We start from the raw sequence: 22,058 nt of genomic DNA, 5'->3' as shown, positions 1-22,058 counted from the left end.
CACCTGAAATTGGTCTTTCCTCCTTGTTAACAAAACCACTGCTGAATTGTACGGTCCAAGTGACAGTAGACAAAACATGTTGCAATTAGCGACACAGTCGAGAATGTATAGCAATTTTGCTAGATCCTGGACAGCGTCTCCGGAAACCACTGCATGATTATTGCTGTGCACCTGACGTACCGATGCTTTTATGTCTATTGGTTCCTTGGCAATACGGACTATAAGAGAAATTTTCTGTTTGTACTCGGTTTCCTGACGGTTAGGGCGATGGAATTTGTGTAGCTTTATTGGATCCTCAGCAATGTCGATGTCGAGATACCCGGCGTCTCCACCGAGCTATATCACGTAGAATCCGAAATATAATGCCAGCTATGAGAGCAGTGCCGTAGACGAAAGTACACAAAGAGATGAACTGCCTGCCTCATCTAAGAGTGCTGCTATTTATACATACATAGAATTTTGTACCAAATTGTAATATTCCATAAACAAGCCACAGATACCACAGGTGTTAAACAATTTCATGAGGCAGAAACTGACCTGATGAACCTTTCTCTTTCTACTGTGACGTGCTCTCTACTTCAGTTCAAAATGGTTCAAATGGCTCTGAGCACTATGGGACTTAACTTCTGAGGCCATCAGTCCCCTAGAACTTAGAACTACTGGATTTGAACCTGCGACCTTAGCGGTCGCGCGGTTCCAGACTGTAGCGCCTAAAACCGCTCGGCCAATCCGGCCGGCCCTACTTCAGTTGACCTATGTCACCATTAACGACTGCGCCAGTGTAGCGTTCTGAAATTACTACACAAATGAATTTCCCAAAGTAAAACAAGTCTCATTTATTATAATCGACAAAATCTCTTGACATGAACTCTGGCTCACAAATATTCCATGCAGTAGCAGCTTAGTCCGCGACAAGTTATCGCCAGCAGTAATGTCCTCCAGAGACTAAATTCTTAAAGACAATGCAGCATTAGGGTTATGGTGGTTCCGATCACAAATCTGTTTAATGGCGCATTCCACGATGGCGTCTCTCAGCCGTCCACTGAACTTGCAGGTAACTTCGTAACCGCGACTGTCGAGTGTAAAGACAACTATTTACTGTAGGATGCTACTCCAGAAAGAGACTGACCCTGCAGTCCTCGGGCCGCAAGTTATAACATCACGCAGAGTCTACGATGGATACCGTGATTGCCTGTCACTGTCGGAGATATGAACCCTTCGTCCACTGACTCTTCTCTCCGGATGATGTCATCGTCGTCCCTGGTTGATTTCTGTGGTAGCTGTTGAAAAGTAGTTTCTTCGTCTGCGGTCTGCGTTGAACAGTCGCCGAGATTTCCTTTACTCACTGCGTTGTCTGCTCCCACAGCAATGTGGGAAGGGACGTATCCGGCAGGGGTAGCCAGAGAAACTGAGACGTTCTTTATTGTTTTAATGTTAATTATAGTTTTCCTTCTGCCATGGACCAAATCTTAAACGGAGTGTGCCCCTATTAGCCTACGGTGTTTAAGGATTTCGACTGGTAAGGGGGATGTCTAATTGATTCCATATTTTTAGATTTCCTGAAGACTTTCGACACCGTTCCCCACAAGCGTCTTCTAACCACACTGCATGCCTATGGAATATCGCCTCAATGTGACTGCATTCGTGATTTCTTAAAATGGTTCAAATGGCTCTGAGCACTATGGGACTCAACATCTGAGGTCATCAGGCCCCTAGACTTAGAACTACTTAAACCTAACTGACCTAAGAACATCACACACATCCATGCTCGAGGCAGGATTCGAACCTCCGACCGTAGCAGCAGCATGGTTATGGACTGAAGCGCCTAGAACCACTCGGCCACAGCGGCCGGCTCGTAATTTCTGCCAGAAATGTCACAGTTCGTAGTAACAGACGGAAAGTCATCGAGTAAAACAGAAATAATATCCGGCGTTCCCCAAGGAAGTGTTATATGCCCTCTATTGTTCTTGATCTATATTAACGACATAGGAGACAATCTGAGTAATCCTCTTAGATTATTTGCAGATGATGCTGTCATTTACCGTCTTGTAAAGTCATCAGATGGTCAAACTAATTGCGAAATGATTTAAATAAGGTCCGTGTGGTGCGAAAAGTGGCAATTGACCCTGAATAAAGAAAATCGTGAAGTTATTCACATGAATAGTAAAATAAATCCGCTAAATTTCGATTACGCGATAAGTCACGCAAATCTGAAGGCTGTAAATTCAACTAAATACTTAGGGATTACAATTGCAAATAACCAAAATTGGAAGGATCACATAGATAATGTTGTGGGTAAAGCAAATAGAAGACTGCGATTCATTGGCAGAAAACTTAGAAGATGCAACAGATCAACTAAAGAGACTGCTTACACCACACTTGTCCGCCCTGTTCTGGAGTATTGATGTGCGGTGTGGGATCCGCATCAGGTGGGACTGACGTATGACATCGGAAAAGTTCAAAGAAGAGCGGCTCGTTTTGTACTACCGCGAAATAGGGGAGATAGTGCCACAGACATGATACGTGAATTGGAGTGACAATCATTAAAACATAAGCGTTTTTCGTTGCGACGGGAACTTCTCATAAAATTTCAATCACCAGTTTTCTCCTCCGATTGCGGAAACATTCTGTTGGCAAATACCTACATAGGGAGAATTGATCATCACGATAAAATCAGAGAAATCAGGAATCGAACAGAAAAATTTAAGTACTCTTTTTTTGCCGCGTGTTTCATTGGACCCTCTGCCCGACACTTAATTGTGAATAGCAGAGTAATCACGTAGATGTAGATGTAATGTCCTACCAAACTGCCGATACTACCAGTTTCTGGACTTGGAGCCACTCGAATAACATTTTGCAAACTAAACTATGACATCATTATGTCACACTGTTAAAGTATCTTACCTCTCCATTTGTTTCACTGTGCTTCTCACTATAGAGCTTGATCCCCACACTACAGAGCTGAGGTATCGAATGGAGAGTGACAATATCTGACTGATAACTAATACAGGCACTTTTGAGCACTAAATTAATTATAGACATTGATGCGGCATTACACCAGTGTGTATTTCATTTGAGATGCCAATGTTACATCAACGTGACACTTGTGTGTAACACATTTGTGATGTCATTAGATTGTTCGGATACTTTTTGGCAAAGATATTAATTTAGTATAACAAATACCCAAGTACTGGGCGAGAATGGAGAGCATATTACCAGAAAGTAGTGGGAGCACCTTCATCCTTGAAGTGCACACAGCAGTCGAATTAAAATTGCTCAGAGAGTGGGGAACTGAGCTTGCATGCAATTAGCTGACATCATGATGATATCGATGATCATGGGCATGCGGTGGCGGTGACGCTGGGGACGCAGGGGTGAGGGCGCTGGTGGCACGGGTAGTGGGAAGCGGATGGCCTTGGTACACATGGCCGGATATGATGACGTCAGAATTCTTGGAGTCATGATGTCATGGCCTTGATGCACGTGGTTGGATGCGATGATGACAGAATTCCAGCAATGCTGATACTAATATCGGCAAAATTCGTGTTCGTACCAACAATGCCACTCTACTCATGTGGCAAAATTTTTCTATACGGAAAATGATGATGAATATCTTGCATATTATGGACAAGTGATATATAGGACTATACTTTTATGTGGTGGGATCTTCTTTTGTTATGAATCATAATAATTACAGCATTATCCCAGTTTCGAGGAATGTGAGCTTTTGCAATAGTTCTGTAAATAATGTTCCAAGTTCCTTTTGCACAGATTTCTCCTACGTCAATAACTTGTATTGGAAAGTCATCTCTTCCCGACGTCCATTATTTCTTCATACCTCGAACGGATTTTTACATATCCCCTGACATGACTTGCGAAATATCGCCATTTTCATTGCGAACCAGCTGGGCGTTTTGACTTATTTTCTGAGCTACTGAGACACTTAAGGAATCCTTTTCTCTTTGCAGTGGGTGGGCTGTCTCATTCCTCATTTTAATTAATGGACTATAGTGTCTACTCAACGTAGAGTGTCCGTTTTGTTTTCTTCATACTGTGTGGCTTTTTTTTTTTTTTTTTTAGTACCTGCCTTGTTCCATTTCAGATTTACAGATTTACTTTTCTTTGTCTTTGTTCGTAATTGCGATATTTTTTGCTGCTTCCATGAGTATCTTCGGTAATTATTGTTCCTTACATTTACAAATAATCTTTGTTTCCTAATATTCTGTGCTTGTTGCTTACTCTAATCCATTAGAACTCCCTGTTTTTAGACGTCTTCTCATTACCTCGTTTTTTATTTCCTGCCTGATAAATCTGTTTCATTCTAGCAATGTATATATTTTCCCCTATATCTTACTAGTATAAGATCAATACCAACAGTGAAATGGCCTAGAACCTTTATGTCCTACATAATTTCTTTATTATTTGATAGAGTGTAGTCAGTTACAGGTTTGGTTCCTTTTCCTTGCCATTTCTCCTTCTCTTTTCTGGAGAATGTTGTTCCTCTAGACACTGTCTATTAATGTGTAAAGTCATTCAATTATGGTTTTACTCTAGTCGCTTCACGTAACCATCCTTCGTTAGGTTTTGTCATCCTTTCGCATTAAAATCATCCATTATCATCTTGTATTATGATTTCCTGTTATTTAACAGTTTCTGTAGCTCTTTCGTAGAGATCTGCTACCGATTCATCAGACTGTGAGCGTGTTGAGTAGCAGCCATGAAACATATTGTGTTTGTTTTTAAAACAAGTCTTATTCTGTGCGAGATACCTTCAGAACATTCAGTATTGATTCTAATTTTACTTTTTACAATACAATAAACTCTAATCCTGAATTTCCTCTCTGCTGTACTCCAGTGTAATGAAACATGTTCTGCATTTCTCTCTGTTTACTATTAATTTTTTCACTGCATTTCCACTAACCCAACTGCTGATATTCGGTCTTTGTACATAACAATGAAATACGCTGATCGCGTCGTAACTACCGGCTCTTGTTTTTTAATTTATTATTTTAGAATGTGTTTTGTTGTACCAGACACATAAAATCTCTGCTGGTTTTGTTCGTGTATCATGATCAAACCAACGATGGTGCTGCAGCCGGAACATCGACATTTCATACGTGACAGTAGCGTCTCCGACAGTCGTATCCATGGTAGAGTGGCCTGCCGGGCACCAAGACCGGTGAACAGTGTTCAACCTAGGCAGAGCTATTCTCACAGCACTCTCACACCAAGCCTGAGTTCTCTGAATCTCCCATGTTCAAATGCCTGTAATAATAATACAAACAAAGTAAAACATTAAGCACGCTTTAACATAATTACATTTTGCAGGTTATAGTTACTGTTACATTATTTACAGTTGCCACGAACGTCATGTAACTAGAATGCTGTTAATAAATGGCTTCTAAGTCCTTGCCTAATGTATTTAGCAGCACAACTTGTCCTTTCGCTTCTACAGACATCTACATCTACATCTACATCCATACTCCGCAAGCCACCCGACGATGTGTGGCGGAGGGTACCCTGAGTACCTCTATCGGCTCTCCCTTCTATTCCATTCTCGTATTGTTCGTGGAAAGAAGGATTGTCGGTATGCCTCTGTGTGGGCTCTAATGTCTCTGATTTTATCCTCATGGTCTCTTCGCGAGATATACGTAGGAGGGAGCAATATACTGCTTGACTCTTCGGTGAAGGTATGTTCTCGAAACTTTGACAAAAGCCCGTACCGAGCTACTGAGCGTCTCTCCTGCAGAGTCTTCCACTGGAGTTTATCTATCATCTCCGTAACGCTTTCGCGATTACTAAATGATCCTGTAACGAAGCGCGCTGCTCTCCGTTGGATCTTCTCTATATCTTCTATCAACCCTATCTGGTACGGATCCCACACTGCTGAGCAGTATTCAAGCAGTGGGCGAACAAGCGTACTGTAACCTACTTTCTTTGTTTTCGGATTGCATTTACTTAGGATTCTTCCAATGAATCTCAGTCTGGCGTCTGCTTTACCGACGATCAACATTATATGATCATTCCATTTTAAATCACTCCTAATGCGTACTCCCAGATAATTTATGGTATTAACTGCATCCAGTTGCTGACCTGCTATTTTGTAGCTAAATGATAAAGGATCTATCTTTCTCTGTATTCGCAGCACATTACACTTGTCTACATTGAGATTCAATTGCCATTCCCTGCACCATGCGTCAATTCGCTGCAGATCCTCCTGCATTTCAGTACAATTTTCCATTGTTACAACCTCTCGATACACCACAGCATCATCCGCAAAAAGCCTCAGTGAACTTCCGATGTCATCCACAAGGTCATTTATGTATATTGTGAATAGCAACGGTCCTATGACACTCCCCTGCGGCACACCTGAAATCACTCTTACTTCGGAAGACTTCTCTCCATTGAGAATGACATGCTGCGTCCTGTCATCTAGGAACTCCTCAATCCAATCACACAATTGGTCTGATAGTCCATATGCTCTTACTTTGTTCATTAAACGACTGTGGGGAACTGTATCGAACGCCTTGCGGAAGTCAAGAAACACGGCATCTACCTGTGAACCCGTATCTATGGCCCTCTGAGTCTCGTGGACGAATAGCGCGAGCTGGGTTTCACATGACCGTCTTTTTCGAAACCCATGCTGATTCCTACAGAGTAGATTTCTAGTCTCCAGGAAAGTCATTATACTCGAACACAATACGTGTTCCAAAATTCTACAACTGATCGACGTTAGAGATATAGGTCTATAGTTCTGCACATCTGCTCGACGTCCCTTCTTGAAAACGGGGATGACCTGTGCCCTTTTCCAATCCTTTGGAACGCTACGCTCTTCTAGAGACCTACGGTACACCGCCGCCGCCCGGGGTGACAGAGCGGTTCTAGGCGCTACAGTCTGGAAACGCGCGACCGCTACGGTCGCAGGTTCGAATCCTGCCTCGGTCATGGATGTGTGTGATGTTCTTAGGTTAGTTAGGTTTAAGTAGTTCTAGCGGACGGATGACCTCAGATGTTAAGTCCCATAGTGCTCAGAGCCATTTGAACCATTTTCTACAGACGTAAATACAGTCGTTATAAAAGCGGGGAACAGGTAACGTTCAATGAATATACTTAGACAGTAACATTTTGCAGAGACTACATGGAGGCGCATCTGTAGATCTAGCCATTTTTTCATCACACTTAGCAGGTGTATCGCTTACCAGCAGAGAAAATTACAGTCGTCTGACCACAGTATAGCATACATTCCATACCTATCATTATTCTGAACGAAAGACCTCATATATTGGAAATTAAAATTGCTTACAATAACATTACAAGTACAGTCAACTCTATTCGCTATTGCTGCATAAAATATATCAAGTTTTTGTTAAAAATTATACCGGTGGTGACTTTTACCACTGGCATAGTTTGTACTACATTTAAATATTCACAACAACATCACAAATATAATTAACTACAGTGGTCGTTACTACGTAAAACGTAATATGGTTTCGTAACATTTTCATATGTCATTAAGGTAGAAGGTAGTCCCTCGTTTTCGATAGTTCACCTGGTACTTAAAAAAAATACTACAGTTACTTGAAAACTTTCTGTTACACAAATCTGTTGAAATTCTAAAAATTCTTTACAATAACATCATTAATATATTCAATTACATTCGCTATTACTGCATAAAATATGCAGTCGTTCTGTTAAGATATTTTTATGTCTGTGGTAAAAATGGTTCCTCGTTTTCATTCTACTGATATGCTACTTTAGAATTCACATTAACGTTAGTAATGCCATATAATGCAAATAGTCACTACTACACAAAGCACAATGCGATTCCGCAACACTACCATATGTCATGGCGGTAAAAGTAGTCCCTCGCACTCATTGGGTCATATGGAACTTAAAATATTACTAAAGTTGTCCAAAAACCTGCTGTTTTGTAAATCTGTATGTTCTTTTAATATTTGTGGTGGCTACTTTATCAGATTCTCGTATATCTATATTTCCGCCAAAGGGTTCATGGGTTTTCTTTTACTAGCTCTATGTAAATTTTTTAATGGTAGAGCAGAGTAGCTGTTTTCTCTCAGATGTGTGCGGAATGTTGATGGGTTGTTCTTAATGTATCTAACATGTATTAAGAATAATACGTGTATTAAAATTTCTTTCCATTTGGCCAACATAAAACTTCTTGCAGTCTCCACAATTTATATTATACATGCCAGGTTGATTGAACTGCGGCCGTTTCCGTGTTTTTAGGCGGATGATGTTATTTACCGCGTTATCGGAGGAGGAGCTTAGTGTTTAACGTTCGCCGACGCCAAGATCATTAGTGACGGAGCACAAGCTCGGATTAGAGAGGGATGGGGAAGGAAACCGGCCATGCTTTTTCAAAGGAACCATGCCAGTATTTGCCTGAAGAGATTTAGGGGTTCGAACCATCATGCTCCGCATGCGAGTCCAGTGCGTTAACCACTGGGCCACCTAGCTAAGTAGCGCATTACCGGTACGCAAACTAACACGAACGTTTATCTCATGAAACATACGTGCCGCTTTACTTAAAATCTTTCTTCTGTATAGCATGACAGTCTATCTTCATGTTTCGTTTTTCATTTCGTTATTTCTTACTGACTTTTTCGTTATGAGCCTGTTCTGGTACATTTCACTAACCGTGTTTAAATCGTGACAGTTATTTGCCAATATGGCTTCTAATGTCATTAGCTCTTTATCAGTTTCGTTTTTTCGAACGGGAGATTCATAAAACGATTCATCGTAGAACGCTCTTTTATGTCCAGTAGGGTGACAATAGCTGCTGTTAATTTAAGTTGTTGTAGGCTTCACGCAAATTCCAAATTTATGATTCGAAATATTATTTATTACTTTTACGTGGAGAAAGTTCGTACTATTTAGCGATTCTAATTCCATAGAAAACATCAAATTCTCGTCCATGCTGTTTATCTGCTTGTGCATGTAATGTGTCTCTTCAATGCTACCGTTAAAAGGGATCAAGGTGTCATCTAAATATCGTGTATAGTATATGATTTTGTGGGTAGTCTATTTATATTTCTTAAAAAAAAAACACCCTTTCTACATGGATAACAAACACGTTCGCAAGTGTTCTCGCAAGACAATTTCCCATTGCTAGGCCATCTTTTTGTGTATACTAATGATTTTTCTGGATCTCAGACCCTACAATCAACACGACCTGTTCGCATCCTAATGGTGTGCTAGCAGAGTCGGCAGTCAGTCTGTTTTTCTGTTCTCTGTTGGGCATTTTTTTTTTTTTTTGAGAACAATGGTCGACAACTGGCACTCTGTGAAACCATTTCGTGCTGTCTGCAGCACCATCGTTGGTTTGATCATGATACACGAACAAAACCAGCAGAGATTTTATGTGTCTCGTACAACAAAACACATTCTAAAATAATAAATTGAAAAACAAGAGCCGGTAGTTACGACGCGATCAGCGTATTTCATTGTTATGTACAAAGACAGGTTGTCCATATAACGTATACCAAGTGCCCCTCGCTATCAGGGATACCGTAGTCACATTTATTAGGCTCTAAAGGGGTAATCAACTGTTAGCAGTTTTGAACTGAAAATAATAGTTTTTTATGGGCCTTCAGCATACTGGAGGTGAAATAGGTCAGAAACTATCCCTTTATTGAAATAAATGCTTGGAATTCCGTCGAAAGTCACATGAAGAAGAATTCTTTATTTACTGGTTCTCTCTGTGCTTAACTATCTGGATTGCCATTCTAGATTGTCTGCTGTGGCTATTTCCAAGCATGCGTATTTGACTGTATTTTAATTACTTACAGACACACATAGTTTGGAAATGGATATAATGTCCGAAATTAGTCACCGACAAGAAATAAAGGATATTTCTTAATGCGATTTTCGACGGAATTCCAACCATTTGTTTCAATGACAATAATGTTTATGATTATTGTAGGCATGACTGTGTGGCACAGAAAATAATAGATAATTGTCAGAAGAATTGCGTGTATATGTAGATCTGTTTTACTGAACCACATTTTGTGTATTACAAATTGGCATAACTCTTAAATTACATGTTCTTCTCCACTCCAGTCACTGTGCATTATTACCAACTTACGTCACAATATTGTCGATTGAGATTGTTTAATTTACATTGTGACTAATACTCGCCTCAATTCTTCACGTACACCGCACCAAACGATGTAGGTGAACAGTCGGATAACTTGACTTCTTTTGACTTAAGGTTAGTGACAGTCTAGCTCTCTTAGCGCTGTTTTTGTGATCTTGTTTTACGTTCGTTTCAGTAGTTTAAATGCAACCAGTGTACCTTTACAGCTCTGACTGCCATGTATGAAAGCAATTCTGTAAGGTTTTTGTACATATTTATTTTAATTTTCAACCTCTTCAGATACGTTAGTGTGCTCAGGCGATCTTGCGAATGTTGCTCTGTTATGTTGTGAGATTCCACTGACAAGTTCAACGTCGAACAGGTTTTCCAAACGTTTTGCAGCGTTGTTTTACTGTGCGGCAAAGTTCTGTGGTGTTTGTCACAGGAATCTGTTTTGTCAAGAATTCTAAACTTCACAAGTTTGTAGTATGACGCATTCCATTTTTAAAACGACGTAGAATAACTGACATCAGATCTCGAGACAGTCTGTACAAATAAGAGCCTGCAACAACTGAGAACTATCAGCTACGTTTATCGGAAAATCTAACGATGCAAAAACCTGGAACAGTGCTTACCATTCTCCTGCCACTTACAAGGGACCATCAGCCCTGTTAATCACGAATTTTGAAGATTTTAGTCCTGGTGTAGAGGGACCAGTCCTGAATATCTGCCTAGCGGCTTTTCATGCGACGGTCCCTACTTTTTGAGAAAAGTGTTATGCGTAACTTCTATATCTTTAACGCTGGACCGATTTCAACCACGCGAGCGTAGCGCAGCGGCTAAGGTTTGCGGATACCACGCTGGCAGCGCGAACTCAGAACTTTCCCGTGAACTTTTTTCTTTCGTCAGTTTCATCGTACAGAAAAGGCTCAAATGTCTCTGAGCACTATGGGACTTAACATCTTAGGTCATCAGTCCCCTAGACTTAGAACTACTTAAACCTAACTAACCTAAGGACATCACACACATCCATGCCCGAGGCAGGATTCGAACCTCCGACCGTAGCAGTCGCGCGGTTCCGGATTGAAGCGCCTAGAACCGCTCGGTCAACACGGCCGCCCATTGCACAGAATATCATTACATAGTATATGTCATCCAAAATTAGTCATTTAGTCGTAGTATTTTCATTAATAAATGAATCTTTACAGAAAAAATTTCTTTGAATGTGTGTTCCGTTTGTTACAGAATAGATTACAGGATCGCCTTACTCGCTACCGCTTGCCGCGCTAGAACAGAATTCCGGATGGTATTTGTCGCAGAATCAAACGAAATACAAATTCGTAGACCACAATGCAGATTTAATGAAAGCTACTGCTTTGAAGGCACACGGATTTTTCAGAAGGAATACCGGAAAACACAGTTCGATTAAATTCAGAAATATTGTTCTCTCGTCGATCAACTTCAATGTAAACCATGCATATTTGATCGCCCTGTGTAAGCAGGTGCAGGAAACCGATGCAGAATTAACGAATGTATTTTTATGGAATCTTCTCTCTAAGTGATTTTCTTATTAGTCTTTAGGAAGTCGGAAATATTTTGAACTTTTTGCTTGAAAATTTTAAACTACCTTTAAAAATAAACATCACATTTTAGGCAAAGTGTGTTACATTTCAATGGGATGATTTTTATTGTGCAGGTGGATACTTTTCCTTCATTTACAAAGATATGGTCGTAAATTGACTGATCAGTCTGCCCTCCGCAATAATCAATAATAGAAGGAAATTTTTCTTCTCCCACGTACGGAAAAATGACAGATTTTGGATACTCTTCTTACAGCACTTTTGTGAACACCCTGATTTCGTGTAAGTCACAATCATTTCTTTTTTTAATTTGTGAATCAACTAGTCGATTCTTTTGTTCCTGGACGGTTGTTGTATACATAAGAAAATGTAATATCTTCCTGATGCATACTATGCTGTGACCGAATTCCTAATCTTGTTCAGATATTTTTTCTGCTCAGGAACGGTTTTCTCTCCTCATTTCGCAAGGTACTGTACATCGATTGATATTGACAGGCGGTTTGATCAGTATAAATTTCATAATAAGGGTCAAAATTAGAGATATTCTGTATGATGAAATTGTAAGAAAAAAAGTGCGCAGACAAGATTTGAATGCATAACGCCATTGTGGGAGGCGTTAACCTTAGTCGCTGCACAACGCTCGCTTGGTCGAAGCAGATCTCACGTTACGGGTATGCGAGATCGGCTATGCATAAAACTTTAACATCGATTTTCTCGAAAACTAGGCCGTCGCATGAAAAGCGGCTAGCCCGGTTCTCAGAACTGGTCCCTCTACAACATAACCAAGATTCATCAAAATCCGTTCAAAAATGGTTCAAATGGCTCCGAGCACTATGGGACTTAACATCTGAGGTCATCAGTCCCCTAGAACTTAGAACTATTTAAACCTAACGAACCTAATGACATCACACACATCCATTCCCGAGGCAGGATTCGAACCTGCGACCATAGCGGTCGCGCGGTTCCAGACTGAAGCTCCTAGAAGCGCTCGGCCAAACCAGCCGGCTCAAAATCCGTGATTAACGGGTCTGATGGTCCGCTTGTTAGTGAAAACAAAATTGAGCACCCAGGTAACTGTGTCAGTCTCGCTGTAACCTACGGCATAAGTAGGTAGTGATGCAAAAATTTTAGTTCACTTTTATTACAGAAGGACTTGTTATTCGTAAAAGTGCTTAAATTAGTGAAATAAAAATTTTATTATGCCACATATTCATTTCTTTGTATTAAAGTAAAACGAAAGGTTTAAATATATGAGTAAATGTTGATGTGCAGTTCCTCAGTGCCAAAGGCTTTGCTCTGCTGCAAGTACTAAGGCGTCGACGACCACTGGTCTAGAGGGTTGCGACGCCTCATCATGCCTTCTGCTGTGTAAGCTGATGAACATTCCATCCACATTTGCTCACCACAAAGGTAACAATCAAGATGGCTGCAATATTTAACCTTCTGGACTGCACTGTGAGAGCTCGGGTTCTTTAGTGGGTAGGCGAGCGTAGTTGCAGCCACATTCACCTTGCAGTTAGCTGATTCATTTATTTATTTCAACAATTTACTGCAGAAGAAACGTCCGATGCGTGTGGAGTAAGCTTCGAACCCACCGTCCTTGATGGAAGATACATAGTCGTGGAGAAGCCTACAGGCTGCTACGCCCAGCACAGCCCAGTAGCGTGGCGACCCTGCGCGGCAAGCTTTCCTGGGCTGTGTCGTGGAACTGCGTCAGATGCTGGCGCTACGGTCTAGGTCGTTAGCAAGACGTGCTGGCGGTCCGCCGTGGGGTGCGTCGGCGGTGGTGACATTCGGATACGAACCCTGGCCTTGCATCTGACTGGTGGTGTCTAGCATTAGTGGATGCCCAGTGGATTGACGGCTGAGAGGGCTCGGTTCGACCCTCAGCTCATCAGTGCCACAGTTAGACCCTCTAGCAGGCATTCATGTGGAATGGCGAATGGAGATAGCTGCTCCTACAAGTGATGGGTGAGCGACGACGCCCACTCTTCAATAATTGCCGATGCCAATTCCATGCTACTTGCTGGGTGGATGGCCAGTTTTTATGCGTGTGACGGCAGATTCGATGATAAACAACCCTCTCCATCCTCTCCCCCCCCCCCCCCCCAATCCCGAGGCGTTACATACACCATCTGCCACAATGTCGCCAGAGCGTCCCGGGTTTCAGCATTGACCAAGCAGTTCAGCCAGTGTATTATCAATATGAGACTGGAGGCGAAAAAAATGGTTCAAATGGCTCTCAGCACTATGGGACTCAACTGCTGAGGTCATTAGTCCCCTAGAACTTAGAACTAGTTAAACCTAACTAACCTAAGGACATCACACACAGCCATGCCCGAGGCAGGATTCGAACCTGCGACCGTAGCGGTCTCGCGGTTCCAGACTGCAGCGCCAGAACCGCGCGGCCACTTCGGCCGGCAGACTGGAGGCGAAATATTGTGCTAGCTAACTATGGAAAGCAGAACTATAGCAGCAACGAGCACTTGAAAGGTATTTGGCATTGGCAGAAGCCCAGCGGATTTTCAGCTGGGAGGGCCTCAGAGTGATCCTTGGCCTAGCGGTGCAGGTGCCCGCCTCCTCCCACCAAGCAGGCAGTCCCATAGTATGGGGAATGGAGAATGTTGCTCCAGCGGGTGCCGGATGAGCGACGACGCGCTCACAGTGGTAGCCCGCTCTACAGTGGTTGCTGATTCGATGTCAGCTGGACGGCCACTAGTTATATGCATCAGGGCAGGCTTTTCAATAAGCAGACGCCCCCGGTGTTACTTTCTGCCCGTGCCACAGTGCCACCAAAGCGTTCCAGGGTACAGTAATACCACTGGCTATTGACCAAGCAGTTGTGCTAGTGCACCGATATGGACATGGTAGCGAAGTGCTGCTCTAGTAGTTACGTCAAGTAGCAGAATTATAGCAACGAGCGCTACAGTACAAAAGATAGCTACAATTTTAATTATCATCATAAAGACGTATGTTTACGTAATTAATTTTTTGATTGTTTGCAGGTACATGTATGCTTGCAGTCATGGTAAACATTGAAATTTCTGCGCCACAGTACCATACCAAACTGCTGGAGTAGAGGGACCAAGATGGCGCTGCCAGCGATAAAGTGCAGTATTGTGCGCTAATTCATTTTGTGCCTCTGAAGGGGAACGACGCTGCAACAGTTGTTGCTGAGTTAGTAAAGTGTACAGCAAGAATGCAACATCATATGGCACAGTGGATAGGTGGTGCAGATGCTTCTAGTCGGGTCAGAACAGTCAATGACGAAGAACGAAGTGGCAGATCATCTCTCTGTCAACACCTGGAAATCGCAAGAGAAGTGGGGCCCTCGTGGTCGAAGACCGACTTACCACAATCGAGACAACAGTGGAATAAATGAAAATGATTCGTGCATTAGTTTTCAACATTTTGCACTTCGTATTGAACATTAAGAATATACCCGTCCACTGGAATCCGCGATGGCCCGCACTCATTCAAAATGCCCGCCGAACAGAGGCAACAACGGATATTTTGCAGCTCAGTTGGTGCAGTCCAGGTGACTTCTTTAGCTGCCTTATCAACACGAATAGCTTTGCTAAGACGTTACAAATATCATTGTTAGGCTTCTCATGTAGCAAAATAGAACCTCCGCATATTCTACATCTACATACATACTCCACAAGCAACCATACTGTGCATGACGGAGGGTACCACGTACCATTACTAGTCATTTCCTTTCCTATTCTGCTTGCCAACAGAACGAGGGAAAAACGAGTGTCTAAAAGCCTCCTTACGAGCCCTAATTTTTCACATATTATCTTCGTGGTCTTTACCCGAAATATACGTTGGTGGCAATAAATTCGTTCTGCAGTCGGCCTCAAATGCCGGTTCTCTGAATTTCCACAACAGAGTCTCACGAAAAGTGCGTCGTCTTCCCTCCAGGCATTCCCATGTGACTTCAGGAAGCACCTTCGTAACACAGGCTGATCGAACCTACTGGTAACAAATCTAACTGCACACTTCTGAACTGCTTTGATGTCTTGCTGAGAGTTCAAAACACTCGAATATTACTTGATAACGGATAACGATAGCGTTCCATATGCCGTCTCCTTTATCGATGAAATACACTTTCCCAAAATTCTCCCAATAAAACGAAGTCGACCATTCGCCTTCCCTACTACCCACCTTACATGCTCATTTCATTTCGTATCGCCTTGCAATGTTACGCCTAGATATTCAGTCCATGTGACTGTGTCAAGCAGCACCCTGCTAAGGCTGTTTCAGAACGTTACAGGATTGTTTTTCGCATTCATCCGCATTAATTTACATTTAGAGCAATCTTTCGTTCATTTCAAGAACTTTAAATTCTGTCTAAGTTATCCTGTATCCTCCTACAGTCACTCAAGAACAAATTCCCGTCCACCACAGCGTTATCAACAAACAGCTGTAAATTTCTGCTCACCCTGTTGTCAGATCAGTTATGTATATAGACAATGAGTGTGGTCCTTTCACACTTCCTTGGGCCCTTCCTAACGATACCCTTGTCTCTGCCAAACACTCGCCGTCGAGGATATTACTTAAAAACTGTTCGAGCCTCTCACATATCTGGGAACCTAAACAGTATTCACGGGTCAACAGTCTGCAGTGGGGCACCGTATGAACGCTTTCCGGAAATCCAGGAATATAGAATCTGCCTATTGGTCCCCATCCATCGTTTCTAGGCTATCATGTGAGAAAAGTTCAATCTGAGTTTCGCACGAGCAACGCTTTCTTAATCCGTGTCCATTTTCGGACAAAAGCATTTCTGTCTCAACGAAATATATTACGTTCAAACTAGGAATGTGTCCAAGAATTCTGCAGCATACTGATGTTAAGAATATTGACCTGTAATCATTCGCGTCCGTTCTTTTACCCTCATTATATACAGGAGTCACCTGTGCTTTATTTTTCAGCCGCTTGGGACTTTGCGCTGCGCAAGAAATTCGCAATATATGCAGTCTAAGTAAGGGACCAATGCCGCAGGGTACCGCTGTACAGCTGAACTGCAATTTCATCTGGACCTGGCAACTTACTTGTTTTCAACTATTTATGTTGCTTCGCGACTCCACTGACGCCTATTTCTGTGTCCTCAATGGCTCAAATGGTTCTGAGCACTATGGGACTTAACATCTATGGTCATCAGTCCCCTAGAACTTAGAACTACTTAAACCTAACTAACCTAAGGACAGCACACAACACCCAGCCATCACGAGGCAGAGAAAATCCCTGACCCCGCCGGGAATCGAACCCGGGCGTGGGAAGCGAGAACGCTACCGCACGACCATGAGATGTGGGCTGTCCTCAATGCGGGAGTTTGTACGACAGTCAAACGACGATATGTTTATACGATCCTTCTGCGTGAATGGTTTCTTACTATTTTTTTTTTTTTTTTTACTTACAGACGCATGAATTTCTAAGTGGGACGCTAACAACTGCTTATCTGCTTTTTCTAGCGTAAATACTTCCCCAGCCTCCTTGAAGGATTTATTAACTTTAGAAACCATCGTCGTTATGATGACATCATGATCGCTAATCCCTGTTTTTATACCGAGACTATCGATAAGGTCAGGCCTGTTTGTAGCTACAAGGTCTGAAATATTTCCAATGAGTTTGGGTTGTCTAATTATTTGTTAAAGTCAGGCGGAAAACACGTTCAAAATTACTTCACAAGGCTGGCTGTCTGTACCACCCGCAGTGAATCCATAGACGTCCCAGTCTATAGTCGGTAGATTAAAGCTGTCTCCAACTAAAACCACATGATCTGGTTAATTCCGCGCTACTGAATGTTGACTTTTCTTGAATGGTTCCACAACTGCTATAGTGGAATCAGGTGGTCGGTAAAAATATACGATTATTAACTTGAGCTCACTTAGCATTGCTACTCGTGTCCAGATAACTTCAAAGTCAGACTCAATTTCGACCTCGATAGACACAACATTTTTGTCGACTGCAATGAACACTGCCCCTCTTATGGCATCTAATCTGCCTTTTTTCGATATAAGTTCCGTGCCTCGATAAATATTTCGGAACTTTCTACTTCGTGCTTCAGTCAGGTCTCGTTTACGAGAATAATGTGAGTGTAATAAATGTGCTAGAGGGCAGCAAGTTCAGGGACATTGTTACGAATACTTCGACAATTTACTGTTAAAAGTTTGGCAGTCGAAGTGTCTCTACTCCGTACGCGGTCTGGCTGTGCCCTGTGCGTATCAAATGCCGAGTACTCATCAAAGGATTTTAAAGCACTTCCCAGTCTAAAAACCCGAATGTGCACTCCACAAGTTCTGAGCTACCTGAGTAGCCGCTTCCTTTGTGTAGTGCACTCCTGATCTGTCAAGGGAAGTTCTACAGTTCTCCACTCCATAATGCAGGTCCAGAAATCTGTAGCTAAGACTGTCACAGAATCGACGGAGACCTTCCAGTCGGCTCCAAACCAAAGGACTTCGATCAGTTCTGGGAACGATGCTGCAAATTGTGAGCTCTGCTTGCATTCCACAAGGGACGCCAGCAGTCATCATTTCTGCCGGTCGCCCATCTGGATTTAGGATGGCCTGAGAAACCAGACTCTGCCCCTAACGACACAACCACGTAACAACACGCCATTCACCCTGCAGTGAGCGCGGATCCCTCTCGTCGTATACTCTGTAAGGTGTCTCTACCACAGAGCCCGTGGACGCAACAAGGGACACCTGAGGTGTCCCAAGCGAAGTGCCACACCCCGAGGCAGCAGCCTGCAGACGGATGACCATGGCCATAAGCGTCTTCAGCTGTTCGGGAACTGCGGCCAGGTCTTCTTGCACACACTCTATCCATTCTTCTACTGCTAACTCCGGAATTAGACTTTGAAAACAAACAGAAAAAGCTAAATATGTCACTCGCTAGTCACCTGGTGCTTCACTATCGTAGGCTTGCAGGTGACTGAGCAGTGGTCAGCGGTTACTGGCCGTCCAAAATAAACAAACAAGCAAATGACTACTGCGCTACTGATTGGGTGAAAGTACACACCATTATCAATACGCGATACTGTACCACCAAAATACAAAAATACCCAATGAACTTAAGAATTAAATTTTGAAAGCACGCAAATAATTTAAGAATTAAACTGTGAACACAAACAGAAAAGCTAAATATGCCACTTGCTAGTCTCCTGATGTCTTACCCATGAAGGATGGCGGCTGACTGGCTGTGACCAACGGCTAGTGGCCGTCCAAAACAAACAAACAGATGTCTACTGCGCTACAGACTGCACGAATCTACCCGTTTCAGTCACTAAAACGCAGTGCTACACCTCTCATAAGAGGTGACGTCAACTAAACTTGGTGTTCTCCATTGGCTCTGTTCATCAGCAACAGAAGTTCCTGGACTTTGCTACAGTAATTTTTGATGTTTACTAATGAATTAAAAATAAAACTCGTCGGTCGTTCGCCCTATGATCATTGACACTCTTTTGTGACTAGTTACATGTACAACTGCAAAAAGCTGAAATGGGAAACGGTCTAATGATGCGACTTTTGAAAGTCCTGTAAATACTGTTGGAAGCATTGTAATCGTTTTCAAACAGTAATTGTGCCAACAATACATTTATGGACTCTTGGTCAGTTGTGTAATGTGTAGATTAGAAACAATATAAAAATAGAAAGGGGCTTCATAAAGATTCACACTTGGATACTCGCGAATATGAACTTCTTTATGTGAAATTATTCATACCCTAACCCCTCAACTTTTAATAACGATGAGTGATATTACGATTACTTTTGTATAACTACATTTTCATTTTTATTTCAGAAAATCCGTTGAACAAGTGCAACTATTTACTGTCAATCACAACGAGAGAAATAATATACTAGAGATGAAGTATAAGAGACCTGTCAAGGTAAACAAATACTTTTGTTCTTCTGTAGTCGTAGGTCCCAAACTAAAGTCTGTTTTACTCTCGTTAATAAGCGTTACCACAATGCAGAAATCTAGCATTGTGACTGTAGGATAGTTCCTTGTGGCTGTGATTCGTATTGTGTGTGTGTGTGTGGGTGGGTGGGTGTGGGTGTGGGCGCGCGTGCGCGCGTACGTGCATTTCTGGTTTATAGGAGCTGAACGGCGAGGTTGTCAGCGATCATAGAAAAGATAGCAGGAACGAATGTGGTTAAAATTGTCATAAAACAAATGAGAGCAATTATTATTTTTTTTGTTTTGTAAGAGTATTCCATGGATCAGTCCATGCGAGTAATTTACTTGGATGTGGAACATGTCAATACAATTATACAAATACAATTAATATTATAGTATAACAATAACATAGTTCAATAATATAAATAATAGTAAGTATCAATTTTTCTTATTTGCTAGCTAACATTTATCTAGTATTGTAATTCACTGTCTAAAATTCACATAGTGTCGTATCTCTCATCTGATAAATGAATAACAAGATGTATCTTGTTATGCAAGAAGTGCATTAAAAGTGTGTATGGCAACTTTTAATTATTTCTGGTAAAGAATTCCTATAAGGAGTACAGTGGATGGTCAAGCACATATTTCTTTAACGTTAGTTAGGCAGTGGCTTAAAAGTCTTAATAGCACCATACTTTACTCCCTCCTGTACAAGTGACAAATTTTTTAGTTCAAAATGGAGATCATCTTTACCTCTAGTGTTATAGTTGTGGTATGAACAATTCGTTTCATACTGACCATAGTTTTTGAAGAAAAAATTCATCTGAGAGTCTATGTACTGACTTGTTGTTGTCAGTATTCCTAGCTGTGTGAACTCTTCACACATAAGGTTGTTGGAGAAACACCACCCATAATTCTGCTTCTGAGCTGTTAGGATTTTTTTTAGACTGGTGAATCGCCCCAGAAGATTATTCCATAACCCATTAATGAGTGAAAGTACCCAAAATAAGCTGATTATAAAATGGTTATGTCTCAAAGATAAGCTATGATTCTTAAAGTAAAAGTTGCTGATGACAGCCTTTTTAGAGTCAAGGACACATAAATGTTCCCAGTTGAGCTTACTGTCGATATGAACTCCTAGGAATTTAGTGGAGTGCACCTGTTGTAGTACCTGGTTGTCTTGTGCAATAGTTATGCCTTCTGGACTTTTATTTTTATTGTGGATCTGAATAAAATAAATTTTTTTAAAAATATTAACAGAAAGAGAATTAATTGTGAACCAAGCTGTAACTTCTCTGAGTATGTCATTAACATCAGGCTCTAGATCAATTGCGGAAGTACTATCTACACAATGCTTATATCATCAGCAAACATTGTGAATTCACATTTTTTACTAATGGACAGGGGCAGATCATTAACATACAGTATATTAAAAACAGCAAGGGCCCAAGGATAGGTCTCTGGGGAAGCCCATGCAGTATTTTGCCCCATTCAGAAGTCACTGTGTTAAGAGATCCATTGTTGCAGCCATGTAGGACCACCTTTTGGTTTCTGTCTTCGAGATATGATTTTAACCAATTACCTATAGACTCTTTGATTCAATAATGATAGGCCTTCAAGGCCTTCTCTAAGAGTATCTTGTGTTTTGCAAATGGCTCTGAGCACTATGGGACTTAACATCTGTGGTCATCAGTCCCCTAGAACTTATAACTACTTAAACCTAACTAACCTAAGGACATCACACACATCCATGCCCGAGGCAGGATTCGAACCTGCGACCGTAGCAGTCGCGCGGTTCCGGACTGCGCGCCTAGAACCGCTAGACCACCGCGGCCGGCTGTGTTTTGCAGTCAAAAGCCTTGGAAAGGTCACAGGAGACACCAACTGGTGACATCGTACTGTTAATAGAGTCAAAGATATCTTTTGTGAGTGAGTATCTGGCTCGCTCTGTCGAAACCCCTTTTTGAAAATCAATCTGTCTAAGGTTAATAATATTATGGTTATCTGGGTTGGCCACAATCTTGTTATACGCTGCTTTATCAAGAACCTTTGAAAATGTTGTTAACAGAGAGACAGGACGATAATTCGTGACATCTGTAGCATCGCCGGACTTGTAAAAAGGTCTCACAATGGCATATTTCATCCTCTCCGGAACGACTCCTCGCCGGCCAGAGGGGCCGAGCGGTTAAAGGCGCTACAGTCTGGAACCGCACGACCGCTACGGTCGCAGGTTCGAATCCTGCCTCGGGCGTGGATGTGTGTGGTGTCCATAGGTTAGTTAGGTTTAAGTAGTTCTAAGTTCTAGGAGACTTATGACCACAGCAGTTGAGTCCCATAGTGCTCAGAGCCATTTGAACCATTTTTGAACAACTCCTTCACAAAGAGATGTGTTTTAAATGTGAGCAAATACTACACTTACTTCATTACTGCAGGCTTTTAACAGCTTGCTAGAGATGTTATCTGTACCTGAAGATCTTTTC

The 22,058-nt window shown here is 41.9% G+C and overlaps 1 protein-coding gene across 1 annotated transcript in view; it reads left to right on the top strand.

Annotated features, from left to right (window-relative positions):
• Positions 1-22,058, top strand: part of LOC126471599 (uncharacterized) — a 133,588-nt gene that overhangs the window by 54,740 nt on the left and 56,790 nt on the right. The window contains exon 5 of the mRNA XM_050099836.1: positions 19,480-19,567. Within this exon, the coding sequence (XP_049955793.1) occupies positions 19,480-19,567 (88 nt within the window). The remainder of the gene's footprint in view (positions 1-19,479; positions 19,568-22,058) is intronic.

This window comes from Schistocerca serialis, chromosome 3 (genome assembly GCF_023864345.2).
Source record: "Schistocerca serialis cubense isolate TAMUIC-IGC-003099 chromosome 3, iqSchSeri2.2, whole genome shotgun sequence".
Classification (NCBI taxonomy): Eukaryota; Metazoa; Arthropoda; class Insecta; order Orthoptera; family Acrididae; genus Schistocerca; species Schistocerca serialis.
The sequence above is the reverse complement of the archived record's forward strand: the minus strand, read 5'-3'. Positions and strand labels throughout refer to the sequence as shown.